At 28.7% G+C, this 13823-nt stretch overlaps 1 protein-coding gene across 1 annotated transcript; it reads right to left on the bottom strand.

Annotated features, from left to right (window-relative positions):
* LOC109336610 (auxin-responsive protein IAA14-like) lies at nucleotides 10426-12827 on the bottom strand. Its single transcript, XM_019573315.1, has 5 exons — nucleotides 12398-12827; nucleotides 11853-12073; nucleotides 11194-11329; nucleotides 10936-10997; nucleotides 10426-10811 (listed from the first exon to the last, which is right to left on the bottom strand). Exons 1-5 carry the CDS (start codon nucleotides 12646-12648, stop codon nucleotides 10774-10776), a joined length of 708 nt encoding a protein of 235 aa, XP_019428860.1. The 5' UTR covers nucleotides 12649-12827; the 3' UTR covers nucleotides 10426-10773.

Genomic DNA, 13823 nt, shown 5'->3' with positions numbered 1-13823 from the left:
TAAGGTGTAACTATGCAATTATTATTAAATTAATAGTAAACGTTAAATAATATACATAGATTAGTGTAAAGAAATAGTTTGGATGTGAAAAATGATTTCAATCTCATCTAATGCTCAATGTCTATTACATTTTAACATAACAAAACATAGGTATGGTAAACACTCAATTTTGGTGGGGTAGCAACATAGACCAATCGCTAATTAGTATTAAATTATTAACATATAAAATATATAAAAAGTAAGGATAGTGTGGGAATGTACATAGTAATAACATGTGACATGAATGAGTTTTTTTTTAAGATGGGAAAATGTGAGGAGAATGTGACATGTGGCATATTTTAAGATGGGAAAATGTTAGGAGAATGTTATATGTGGCATGAAAGGAAAACATGTGAGGAGGATGTGACATGTAATATGAATGAGTTTTTTTTATTATATTGTTAATAGATAGAAGTTTTTTATTGAATATTTAAGTAAAAAAGATAAAAGAATATTTTATTAACAACGACTTGTTTAGTTTCTACATATTTATATGTGTAATAGAAAAATTAATACTCCATTCTTTTAGGTAGGAACATGTTTGATTGATTTATTCCATTACCCTAGCTAATTGTATTGACTCAAGTTTTTTTTAATGAAACATTTAATTATTGAAACAGAAGGAAAAAATTTATTAGGACATCTCACAAGAATAGTCTTAGTCTTACATATTCTTATGCATTATAGATAGAAAACTATTTGATGGATTGTGTGCATTTTAACTAACAAAAAATATTCTACAAAAACTATTATATAATTATAAAATATCTAAATTATAATCAATGATAAAGGAAATGGACTTTCCACTACCAGAAATAATAAAGACAATATTAATTATCACAATCATTTCTTACTTAGAGAAGATAAAAATATATGGTGCAGGTCGTGATCTTCCTCTTAAAATTCAAAATTAATTAAAAGATAACTTGAATCAATCAATTAAAATGATTATTTTAAACTAATTGTTTGATTAAAATGTAATTTAAAAATAATTTACAATCAAATGAACAAGAAAATAATTTTAAATTGGTAATTTTAAATAATTTAATAAAAATAGGACTTTTAAATTAAGAATATATAATTTTAAAATAAATTATTTAAAATGTTACAAAAGATATTAGGAAGAAAATTCCGATATTGGCACTAAATCGTGCTAGTTCCTCTAGATGAATAAGCAGTAACAACCATATAGGTAGGAGGAAATATACAATATGAGCATTGACCTTCTTCTTAAATTATATTCACTAGATATTACTATTTAATTATAATTAATTATTTTTATTAAATAATATGTTATTTTAATTATTATATAATTTATTTAAATATAAAATATAATATTATTAATTATTCTATTAATATTTAATATTATTATTTATTACTATTATTAATATTGTTAAAATAAAAATTTAAATAAAGGAAAAATAAAATAAGTAAAATAAAATATAATAACATAAAAGGCAAAGTAAGGTAATAATAATAATAATAATAATAATAATAATAATAATAATAATAATAATAATAATAATAATAATAATAATAATAATAATAATAATAATGATGGAGAAAATGGATTAAATGGGGCGTATTTTGAGAATGAATTTTATAGAAAATATAGGAAAAGGGTTTTGTAGAAAATTAGGGTTTAGTGTAATTTTGTGGACAAAACAGTCCGTGTAAATTACAAGAAATGCAAAAATGACACTTTCTTCTTAATAGAGTGCACATGTCTTTTGTAAATTGCTCACACGTGGAAATCATTAGAGTATTTTTGTTCTTCATAGAAAATTCATACTTTATCTATATTATATATCTATATTTATATTTATATACTATATAAAAGCAAAACATGATATAATTATCATTATATTATAATTTTTATTTTCCTAATTTTCCCATAACATTATTTAATTTCTACAAAGAAAGTATATAATCCTATGTAATCACCCTAACACATTAGTCATATCTCTTACCTTAAATTGAACATTATAATAAAAACAAAAATATTATAATATAAAGAACACGGACACAAGTATACATTTTAAATCTTTAAAATAAAATATATAAAATTAAATATTTAGTATCATACAATATCAATCGGCAAGCATGAGGTGCATGTTAACATATTAGTAATAATAAGAAATAAAAAAAGAGTGAACCATTACAACATAATACTACCTCAATACTTACCCCATATTTGTTGTCCTGTAAATGCGTGATACTCCAAGTACACACCATTTGATTGGTTAAAAAAACAAGTTATTTTAATTGCTTGAATAATTTTAAAAACTTTTTTTACCAATCAAATTGTATTACACATCAAGTGAAACTATAAGTTTTGTTCATTCAATTCATATTATTTTGCTGTTTAAGCTTAAAACATATATTAGTAAGTTATTATGGAGCATTGATATTTTATTGTATCATTCATATTTTTTATGTTTATTAAACAGTTCACATTTATAATGAAAAGAGAGAAGAAAAATATAAATAAATAATAAAAATATGATTGATATAATTATTGGATAGAATTTGAGAAAAAGAAATTGAACAAAAATTAAAATTGTAAAACAATTTTCAGATTTTAAAAAAAATCCATGGACCAATATTTTCTTTAAATTTCAATGAAAATTTGTCAAATATGAAAGTCTAATTTATCAATTCTTATAAAGTTTAAAGACCTATTATCTAATTTTATGGTAACTATGTTTAAAATAATATCTGAAAATTAGGTTTTTGCAATGGAGTGGGAAACACCTAAAGCATCTGCAGTCAAAATATTACTCATGCAGTGGGAAAAGGGACTCAAGATGTTAGCTCCAAATCATATGTGAATCATCTTTAGCTAGCATAATCAGCCCCACAAATTGTACTGCATTCAACTTCTAAGTGCTAGATTGAAAGTTAAGGAATAAAGTTTTGCATAAAGATTCCTTAAAATGAAGTTTTAAGCTTTGACATTTATTAGGACTACTCCAACTTGACTTATAGACTTGGGCTTTTCGTCAGCTTGGACTTCCATCGGCTGAATAAAGGATTTTGTAGGTTTGGTGAGATGTACTAACCGAGTAATTAGGTGTAAAAATATAACTTGCAATATCGTAAACAAGTAAAAAGGTATAGACTTTATTGTATCTATAAGAACTTGCTAACTCTGCCTTTTAAAATTAAATTACTATCCTAAACTCGGTTTTTTCAAATGGGTTGCCACGTTGGTTGGTTTAGCTGAAAAAGTTTTGATACTAAAAGTGTTGGAATTAGATATTGGATTGACTCATTATTCATATCAGTAAATTAGACAATCATTAAACAACAAAAATAAGTATGACTCTACACAATGTGAGACTTCAGTTACACTAATAACTAATATTTTAGTTTACTTAGCAACTCATGAAATAAAGTCAAAAACCTTACATACAAGATCAAACATTATGACTCACATCACACCTTTATTTCTAGCAACTATGTATGTAAGTTGAGATTAATGCACAGGTCCATCAATGAGTTAGAGACTTTTCAATGCAAATATCAATACATGCCTAGCAAACTTATGAGTATAGATAATCATTGTGACAATTAACCTTGCAACTATATCTAATTATAAATAATTAAAATACCATTATGCCATGTTCTTTTGTGAAATGGCTCATTTAATTGGAAGTTATTAAAATGCTTGTAGAAAAATATCAAAATGATGGAAATTACTAGAATACTCATAGTGGGTAAAACATTTACACTTTTATAATGTCATAAAAATGACAAAAATATCAATATTACTTCAAAAAATTATAACCTATGAAGAAGACCAAAGTGCCCCTATTTTTGGCAAAAACTTTAAAATTTCATGAATGCATAAAAGACTAAAACACTCTTATTTGGGTATAAACACATAAAATATGCATAAAATGTCGTTGTTTAGGCAAAAACTACGAATAAAAGATTATTGAAATACCTTTGGTCGGACAAAAATGATATTATTCTTATAAAACTTAAAAATTACTTAAATACTCTTACTATTTTCTACTATATATAAAAAATTGGTCGAATAAAATTATGTGTTCATAAATATAATGTTTACCATTACTAAACCACCGATATAAAAGAAATATGGATCTTGAAGAAGAAGATGAGATACAAAAGATTTCAATGAATAAGAAACTTTTGTTGATTAAAAGAGAATGAATACACTAAAGTTATGAAAAGTGAGCATATATTGAAATTGAATTAATTGACAAACTAACCTATATCCTATTTATAGAAAGAAATACATAGCTAACTTAACTAATTCTACTAAACTAAACAACACGTGTACATAAAGAAAAACAAGAAAGACAAAGATTAAATATTCTGGTATAACGCATTCATGATGGATCTAGTGCAGGACAGATTGGGAACATTGGATTGAGTTGACCCATGAGATTTGTGCATGGTTGGTCTAGAAGTCTTGGACTGATAGGTTTAAGGTATTATGTAAGTTGATGATATTAGGCATGATAGTGAAATCAACATTTCTACGGTCTGCTTTAGAAACAACAACATTGTTGTTAGTATTAGTATCTGCGTAAGGTGGATCAACAACATTATGTTCATTAGCAACATCAGCATCATTGCAAGCATGGTCAGATGATTGGCAAGCTTGGCCTAGTGCAGAGTAGCCTTGAAAAAAATTATGTTTGGATGATATGCAGGTAACAAGTCTAGGGATGGAAATCAAGTTATATGCAAAAGAAGGTAGGTTCAGAACATCATGCAATATCATTTTGTAGAATAGGTACAGTTCCATCAATTTTGACAATAACTTGATTTCCATTAGGTAATCTCAATATGATAGGCTTTATGGCATGATAAACAGAAAATAAAGACAGAGTAGAGCAAATATGATAAGTTGCTTCATTTTCAAAAACTAAGATTCATGACAAGAATTGGTTTTGTGTATACCCGGAGTATTAGCATGAGGAGTAATGGTTGTTGCATAGAGTATGTTGGAGCTAGATCCAACAATTTGTGTATTATTCGTAGGATCTCTTTGCTGCAGCATGGTTACAAGGTCATTATACTGATCTTGACTTAGCCCAAAGATGTTATTTCCTTGGTCACTATTTTCTTAACTGCTTTGTTGATTGTCTTGTTGTGCCTCATCGGTTGATCTTTCAGTCTTTAAGGAGTTAATTTGCTCATTCCTTGTGAACTGAAAATTTGCTGCGAAACCATGAAGTTCGTAGCAATTCTCCATGATGTGTCCAGTTTTCTTACAGTGAGTGCAAAATTTCACACTTCCTGAGTTCTTGGTCCAAGAACCTCTTCCTGATGGAACAAAAGTTCATCTTCCAAAACTTTTTCCACTATTGTTGCTTACTCTTCTGCCAGATGATCCTCCTATTTTCCAATTTCCTGAAATTGCCGTAGCTTTAACATCTGAGTCTTGTACATAAAGTTGCCTCTCCTACTGAATTACTAGAGCAAGTACCTTGCTCATATTAGGCAGAGGCTCAATGAGCATTATTTGTGATCTTACTCTAGTGTATGCATCATTGAGCCCCTTAAGAAACCTGATGATTTTATCCTCTATCCGACATTTCTTGATGTCACTGAATGCACCACAAGTGCATTTTGGACAGGGTCTAAAGTTGTCAAGCTCATCCCACAAAACTTTAAGTTCTATGAAATAGCTATTCACTTCTAGCCCTCTTGTCTCAAATTAGCTATTGACTCTTGTAGTTCTGCAATTCTAATGAGGCTGTCTTGGAAGAATATTTTCCTAAGTTCCTCCTAAACCTCATGTGCTTTGTCAATCCATAGTATGCTCTGTGAGATGGAGGGTGATACAGATCTTATTATCCAAGAAATTACATTGTTATTGGCTCTCTCCCAAGCAGTATATATAGGTCCGACCTGGGTGGCATTTAGATGGAGCCATCGATGAAAGGGATTTTGTTTTTAGAATTGAGGCTCATGATCATGGATCTTGTCCGATGGTAATAGTTCTCTCCACTTAATAAGGGTGTAACCAGAACTGTTGCTGGACTTTCTGAATGGTGGACATAGTAAGGTGAATTTGTGTTCTATGATGGTCTTAGTACATTTATACTTAGTATGATTGAGGACATTGAATGTAGCAGAGCTCTTTTGAAAAGAGCTCTGATACCATATAAAAGAAATATGGATCTTGAAGAAGAAGAAGAAGATGAGATGCAAAAGATTTTAATGAATAAAAAACTTTTGTTGATGAAAAGAGAATGAATGAATGAATACACTAAAATTATGAAAAGTGAAAGTGTATATTTAAATTGAATTAATTAACATACTAACCTATATCCTATTTATAGAACGAAATACCTAACTAACTAAACTAAACAACACGTGTATATAAAGAAAAACAAGAAAGACAAAGATTAAGTATTCTAGTATGAGGCATTAATGATGGATCATGAAATTTGGTGCAGGACAGATTGGGAACATTGGACTGAGTTGGCCCATGAGATTTGTGCATGGTTGGTCTAGAAGTCTTGGACTGATAGGTTAAGGTATTATGTAAGTTGATGATGTTAGGCATGATAGTGAAATGAGCATTTGTACAGTCTACTTTAGCAACAATAACATTGTTGTTTGTATCAATATCTGCATCAGGTGGATCAACAACATTATGTTCATTAGCAGCATTAGTTGAATCAGCAACATCAACATCATTGCAAGCAGGGTCAGGTGATTGGCAAGTTTGGCCTAGTACAGAGTAGCCATGAACAACTTTATGTTTGGATGTATTTGCTAATAACTGATTCTACTAAAACACTAATTCAATAATGATTCACTATTTAAACTCCATATCAATTAATGTGGACATAGTTATATTTCTAGATGCATAAATGTGTCACATATTTTTAAATAGGAAATACTAAAAATGTATTATACATATTTCTTAGTCTTGTAAAAAAAATCAAAATTCTAAAAAACAAAGTACATACGTTACAGATTTCATAATTTAAATTTCAAAGACCAACCATAGTTACTTATCACACTTAAAAAACTTAAAACATAGAGAACAAACATTGTTTACAACTTAATTTATAACAGATATTTTAGATTTGGAGCTTTAACACCAATGGTTCAAAGTTATCTCCTATTAAGGTACCATTTCTTGATCACAAGAGCCTAAAGCTTTAGTGACAATTGCTTAATCAATGTTTGCATATTTGGTGTGATACATGAGTCATAATCATCATATAGGTTCACATATTCCATAACACTTTCTCTTTCTCCCAGTTTTTTTTATTAATTAAACATTGAAATGTAATCTAGAATTGTCTTGCATCTCATTCAAGAGATTATGCACTCATTAAGCATTCTTTTGAGGTAGACAAATTAGAGCATTGCTTCAATGTGGTTGGGTTGAGTTAACAAATCGTGTCTATTGAAAGGAGAACATGTGTGAAAATCACTTCATAAGGTTGGGTTATAATTAATGGACCTTTTCGGATCTTAGATTTTGATGTTTTTGTTTTTATTTAGTTCCCTTTATGAGATAGGATGAATGAGGTGTAATTTCTCTAGAACTATCAGTGTAGTAATTTTTTAATCATTAATCTCGATTGAAAAAATAGAATATTCTCATTCATTTAAAAAATAATTAGATTCATGTTAGATCAATTATTGTTAATATCCAATTTTATTTATACTTTTTCTAACATTTAGTTATCTATACATGGATTAGAAAATTGTGAAAATTAAAACTATGCTCCCCTATCCCATTAATATAGGAAAAAAATGTAAAAAAAATAAGGAACAACTATTTTAATAAGGATTTAATGTGTATACTTTAACCTTGTAAGTATTTTTATACTGTCAGCAGATCACTCACTATTGATTTATTAATCATCGTTTACTCTCAAACAAAAATAATACAAATCAATGGTAAATGATATGATGATAGTATAAAAAAATTTACATTGTCGGTGCATAGATTTTAGACTCATTTAACAATCCATGCAATTGTATAATTTACAACTTGCTAACCACATTTTATTTCATAGCAGTTAAAATCAATGTATTTAATCAACTACATATTTTTAACCAATATTGTTTCCATTGGGACCATGCATTTTTTTCTATTTCTTAATGTGAAATATTTATTTTTATTATATTATAACTTTAATTAGAATAACTGACAATTCAGACATCAAACTTAGCAATATAATTCAATTTGCACACTACTGGCCCTCCTTGAAACTTGAAACCTCTTCTCAGTTTCAATTTAAGTACAGAATAATTAGACAATAAAATGAGCTAAACTTGAAACCTGTTTTATTTTATCTAATCACTCTATATCTTGGATTATCAAATCAGTGCTAGAATGCTTGATTTGGTCCTTGATGATATTTTGAGCTGTTGGGATGGACTGGAATGCTAAACACTCTCAGTGGGGTTTGGAGAGCCCATTCTTCTTCCATGTAAAAGCAATTGAACATCTAGAATAGCAATTCTATGTGTGATATTTCAAGTGTGAAGTTGTATATTTTCAAGTGTAAATAACATCTATAATATCACTTGTGTAGTGTAAAAAAAACAGTTTTGATTCCAATATAATTATATTTGAATTCAATTCTTCTGTGTAAATATTTTTTATGTAATTTGGACTCAAATCATATTTAGAAGCAACTCAATAAAATAAAATATGTAAAAAATATATGATCAAGAATGCTTATTTTGACATCATTTTATTAGAGATACGTATAAACAACCGTTAGAGATGAGTATAATTATTTGATCACATGAGTTTTGTTTTAATATAATCGTGTATACAATTGTATAAACTCATTTAATATTGTAAAAACACTACGTAGTATTATTGTTTTTATGTGTATCATTAAATTGGTCTGATGAATGTGTTGTAGATTTATATTGATTCAAGTTCAAAAACATAGTTAACAATAATAATAATAATAATCATTATTATTTATTATTATTCATATAGGCAACAGTTTTTAACTGATGATGCTAATAGTGAAGAAAACTGTTGCTTATTTAAATGACAAAAGGCAACAGTTTTCAGGTTATTGCCGATAATAACCACGGTTTTCATCTTTTTTGTTGGCAACAGTTTTTAATCGTTGGTGTTAACGATAGAGAAAAATCGCTGCCTATCTTAAATATTAGACAATATTTTTTAAAAAGTGTTGCCAAAAGTAAAAAACATTATAAAAGACAACATCTTAAACTACCACAGTTATAAAATCGTTACCTATGACAAAAAGAACAGTTTTTTTACATTTGGCAACGGTTTTTAGCCATTGCCGTAGGTGAAAAATATTGTAGTGTTGATTCAACAAAAATGAAATAGTTTATTTTTATATTATGAGGTCATAAGTTTGAGTCATGAAAACCTTCATTCAGGGGAATAAAATATGGTATAATATGTGACATGCTTAATTAATAAATTCTTATGAAGGTTGAGTTTTTTTAGCCTTATCCTTCGTAGCGAAAATATTGTTTTGGAAGATTTAAAATAAAAAAAGTCACACTCTAAGAAGATAATTGTGAGAATAAAGATTGTTCATGGTGGAGCCTTTGAAAACTTCCAGGAAATTTTCACCATCCCTTACCTCATTTTTCCCTTTTGATGTTCACACTAGTGATGAGAAGTATAAAAAGTTTATAAGCATATAAGTAGGACCAGTTTCAATTTAATAACTCCTTATTTACTAACTCTTAAAGTAGTTAGTGATCATTAAAAATAATTTCTCAAAATTAACCAATAAAAATAAACTATTTTATTTTTGCTGAACCAATTAAAAAAATAAAATATATGGGCCAAATTTGTACATATTTTATAGATAGGACATGAAGCTGTCCTAGTGTCCGATCCAATAATTCTTTTATGCTTTGCATATATGTATTGGGATGCTTATAATATCATTGACCATAAAAATAATGTTACTGATCCCATAAACTATATAGTATTTTAGTAGTTTGATTATACATTTCTGGTGATATATATAATGAAATTATGAGAAAAATATGTATATTGACAATGTAAGAGTTTTTATGTTATTACTACACCATCTATATTCAAATTTAATAAATATTAACTTTTAAATATAAGTAATACAAATGAATGTTGGATAATGAATAAACAGTGTATAAATTTTTACATTGATAATGCATAGTTTTAATATTCCAAATACATTCACTCGAAAACCCTACATTCACCCGGTTAATACGCATTTGATTCTACAAAATAACAAAACTAATAGACAAGTACTATAAAATTAATGGACATCAACGATACTGAATCAACATGCACATGGGCTTGTTCCCCTAGCTCACTTGTGAACCATGTAAAAATTAAATACCTTTCACATCCAGCTGAGACATTAATAATTCAGCAGTATACAATTTAACCAAAACACATTAAAATAAAATACAATGATATATGAAGAATCTCTTAAGGAATAAAAGTATGCATTAAAATACAAAGTATTAGGCACACAACAAGCATGACAACAAGGAAGGATCACATAATAATAAACAAGCCAGACTAGTATATAGGTTATGTTTATTGCTTCTTGTCCATTACAAAAGCACCCATAGTCTCCTTAAAATTAAAGCTGATCGATCTATATACCAACAATTAAAAAAACACAGACACATTCAAACTAACAACATCATAGAAGTGCTTCATATATCTTTATATAGGTCCACTTTGATACGGAACTCTTATATAGAACATGTATTTTGCCAGCTTCAGCTTCTGCGTTTGCATTTTTCCATGGCTCTTGGTGCTGAAAATACACACAAAAAGGTTACAAAGAGATTAGTATAATTGCCTTTCATAATGATTACTTTCATGGGTCATTAAATAATGAAAAGGAATACGTAAAATAATTAAGGTATAATGATTCATACCAAGCCCAATTGCTTCTGACCCTTTCATTATTCGCAGACGCTTGCATGACCCAACAAACATCCTTCACAAAAGTAAATACAAGTTAAGGTTATTAATTTCATGTGTTTATAGAACTATAATAAGAATAATATATATAGCTACAAAAGCATGTTTCTCAATAATTGTGAAGATGGTTTTTTGGTAATAGTAATTAGATATTATTTGATGAAAATTGTAAATGATAGTTGTGTAAGGTTGTTAGTATTAGAAGAACTTACTCCCATGGGACATCACCCACGAGCATCCAGTCACCATCCTTATCTTCATAGGTTGGCACATATTCAGAGCTGTTCAGAAGATCCATCAACTTACTTTCATTCATGAAGTCTATCATTCCTTGGGTCCCATAGTCACCTACAGTTGTTGCATTACAAAATATTAATAAAACAAAAACTAATTTAATATTCTACTTATTATAATAGTTAATCACAAGCAATAACCCACAAATTATATAGAATCTAGAATGTAACCATCCCAAGAAGATTAATCCAGCATACACAACATCATCATACATCAAGGATTTAAATTTATATATATATATATATATAATAATCACTAATGTTCACTTTGTGTTTTATATTTGATTATTTTCAATATTATAATGTCATTTAATTTATATAATCAATCCTACCTAATAAAACTAAATCCTAGTTTTTTTTGTATCTTTGGTGATATATACTAGTTAAAAAATAACATAAGGATAAACTTATTTAGTAAAATAGAGTTCATTACATCTTGATGTATTAATTACACCATTATTCATGAAAATAACCATTTTGGTTCCTTAATCAATACCCTAAAATAGTTAACATTAGGTCAAAGTTTTGAGGGCAATATATAAAGAAAATAATATGAAGTTAATTATTGTATTACTTACCCATGGTGAAGGAGCTGAACATTTTGGCTAAAGCATCAGCTAATTCTTGGTAGCATTTGTACACTGTCAGGTCCACCTTGCGTAGATAAGGTGCACCATCCATGGAAACCTTCACAAATGCACCAGAACTTGTCTTCTCAGTGCCATCCTCAGTGTTAACCTTTTGTGCCATCAAGTTCTTCCTGTATGACCTCACTGGTGGCCAACCAACTACTTGAGCCCTGAAATAATATAGACTAAGAAGTTACATATCATGATATATATATATATATATATATATATATCAATACCAACTTAATGCTTGATTCAAGAAATAAAAACATGGAATAGAAGATGAAAAGTCTATTATAAAGATGATTTAGTATAAAAGATCTAAATTAACGAGTTTGGAGAAGATAAATATATGATCTTATATCCACAAATAAAGAAATGATTAGTATTTTCAAGATTTAAACACATAAATTTTACATCACAACAATTTTATTATTGTGCCGAGACTCTATTCATCCATTTAATATGAAAGAAAAGTGGGAAAGGAGACATACTTAGCTGGTGGCTTGACAGGGTCCTTAAGGAGGGTCTTCTCCTTGGAGTCATTCTTCATATTATCATTCAGATCTTCCCTGGAAGGAAGATTAAGCTTCAGATCAACAGTTTCAGAGAACCCTCTCTTCCCATTGGCCCTTGGAGTTTCCACCTCAGAGCCGCCACCACCACCACCACCAGGCAAACCAAGGCAAAGCTCAGTCTCCTTCAGGTTCAAACCATGCTCCTTTCCTAACAAAGTTGTTGCCATTTTTGGCCTGTCAATGGAAATCTCAAACCTCAGCAATAAACTAGAAAAAAGAAAACTCTCTTTTTCTTTCCTTCTTTTGAAAGTGTTTTTCTCCTTATAGGTATGTAGCTTCCACTTTCTTGTGTACTCTTCTTCTATAATAATGCTGCTTGGTCTACATATATAGATTGGAAGAGAGAGATAATGTGATTATTGCCCCCTCAATAATATAATTGTTGTGGAACTTGTGCTTGTGGCTGCATGCCCATGTCATATCAGATTGTGGACCAATTCTATGCTGACATGTGGAGATGTGTGGGACGTTGATCTTTGAAGAGGAGGGTAAAGTGCTTAACCGACGGACAAAGATCCTCTCCCATAATTTTTCTGTCTCAATGTCTCGGACCAATCAAACATTACAAAATAACATTAAAATATTAATTTATGTTTTTATAATTTTTCTTTTAAAATGAACGGAGCTATGTGATTGGCTTGATATATCAAGTGAGACATGAATGTGGATATGTGATTCTCATCCTTAACCGACTAAGAAAATTGAATGGGGATCACCTCTCTCATTTTATGTGTCACTTTGTGTCCCAATCCAATGAAAGATTGACACATGTTTGAAAAGAAAAATAAAAAAACATAAAATAAAATTTATATTGTTATTTGGTGGGATATGATTGGCTTAGGACATGTGGACACAAGAAATTTTGGGGACAAAGAATCCTGATTCAAGAAAATTTGAGTAATTAAACATCCTCCCCACGGAGAGACAAATACTATAAAAAAGAAAAAAAAATTGATGAAACATTTTTATTATTTTATATATAATGACATAATACTTTTGATAAAAATTGCATACTAACATTTTCATTAATGGTGATGATCTTTGTTTGCATAAAATTTGGCAAACTAAATTTAAGGTGCTCCTAATGTTTAATTTTCTCATGGTAGTCATGTACATTCTCATTATATGAATGATTTTGTGATTCATTTACATTAATTTTATTTAAAAATCAACAATAATTATCATATAAATAATGATATTGTAATGTTAGAATAAAAAACCTTCATACTATCATTACATACGGATATTAAATCAACCTACTAAAATGGAGTGATCTGTAATGTCTCCTCCAAAATACTAAAATAATAATGTCTTTCTTGTAATTTTCAAGTCGAGCACTTGG

Source organism: Lupinus angustifolius, chromosome LG20 (genome assembly GCF_001865875.1).
Source record: "Lupinus angustifolius cultivar Tanjil chromosome LG20, LupAngTanjil_v1.0, whole genome shotgun sequence".
NCBI lineage: Eukaryota > Viridiplantae > Streptophyta > Magnoliopsida > Fabales > Fabaceae > Lupinus > Lupinus angustifolius.
This window is presented reverse-complemented; position numbering and strand designations above follow the sequence as displayed.

Excerpts from the sequence above, each read along its gene's own strand:
- LOC109336610 (XM_019573315.1), bottom strand. The coding sequence starts at position 12,648 with ATGGCAACAACTTTGTTAGGAAAGGAGCATGGTTTGAACCTGAAGGAG. Across the intron at positions 10,998-11,193 it reads GTGGGTGATGTCCCATGGGA|GATGTTTGTTGGGTCATGCA; the intron begins GTAAGTTCTTCT and ends ACTTTTGTGAAG. Across the intron at positions 10,812-10,935 it reads GTCAGAAGCAATTGGGCTTG|CACCAAGAGCCATGGAAAAA; the intron begins GTATGAATCATT and ends GTGTATTTTCAG.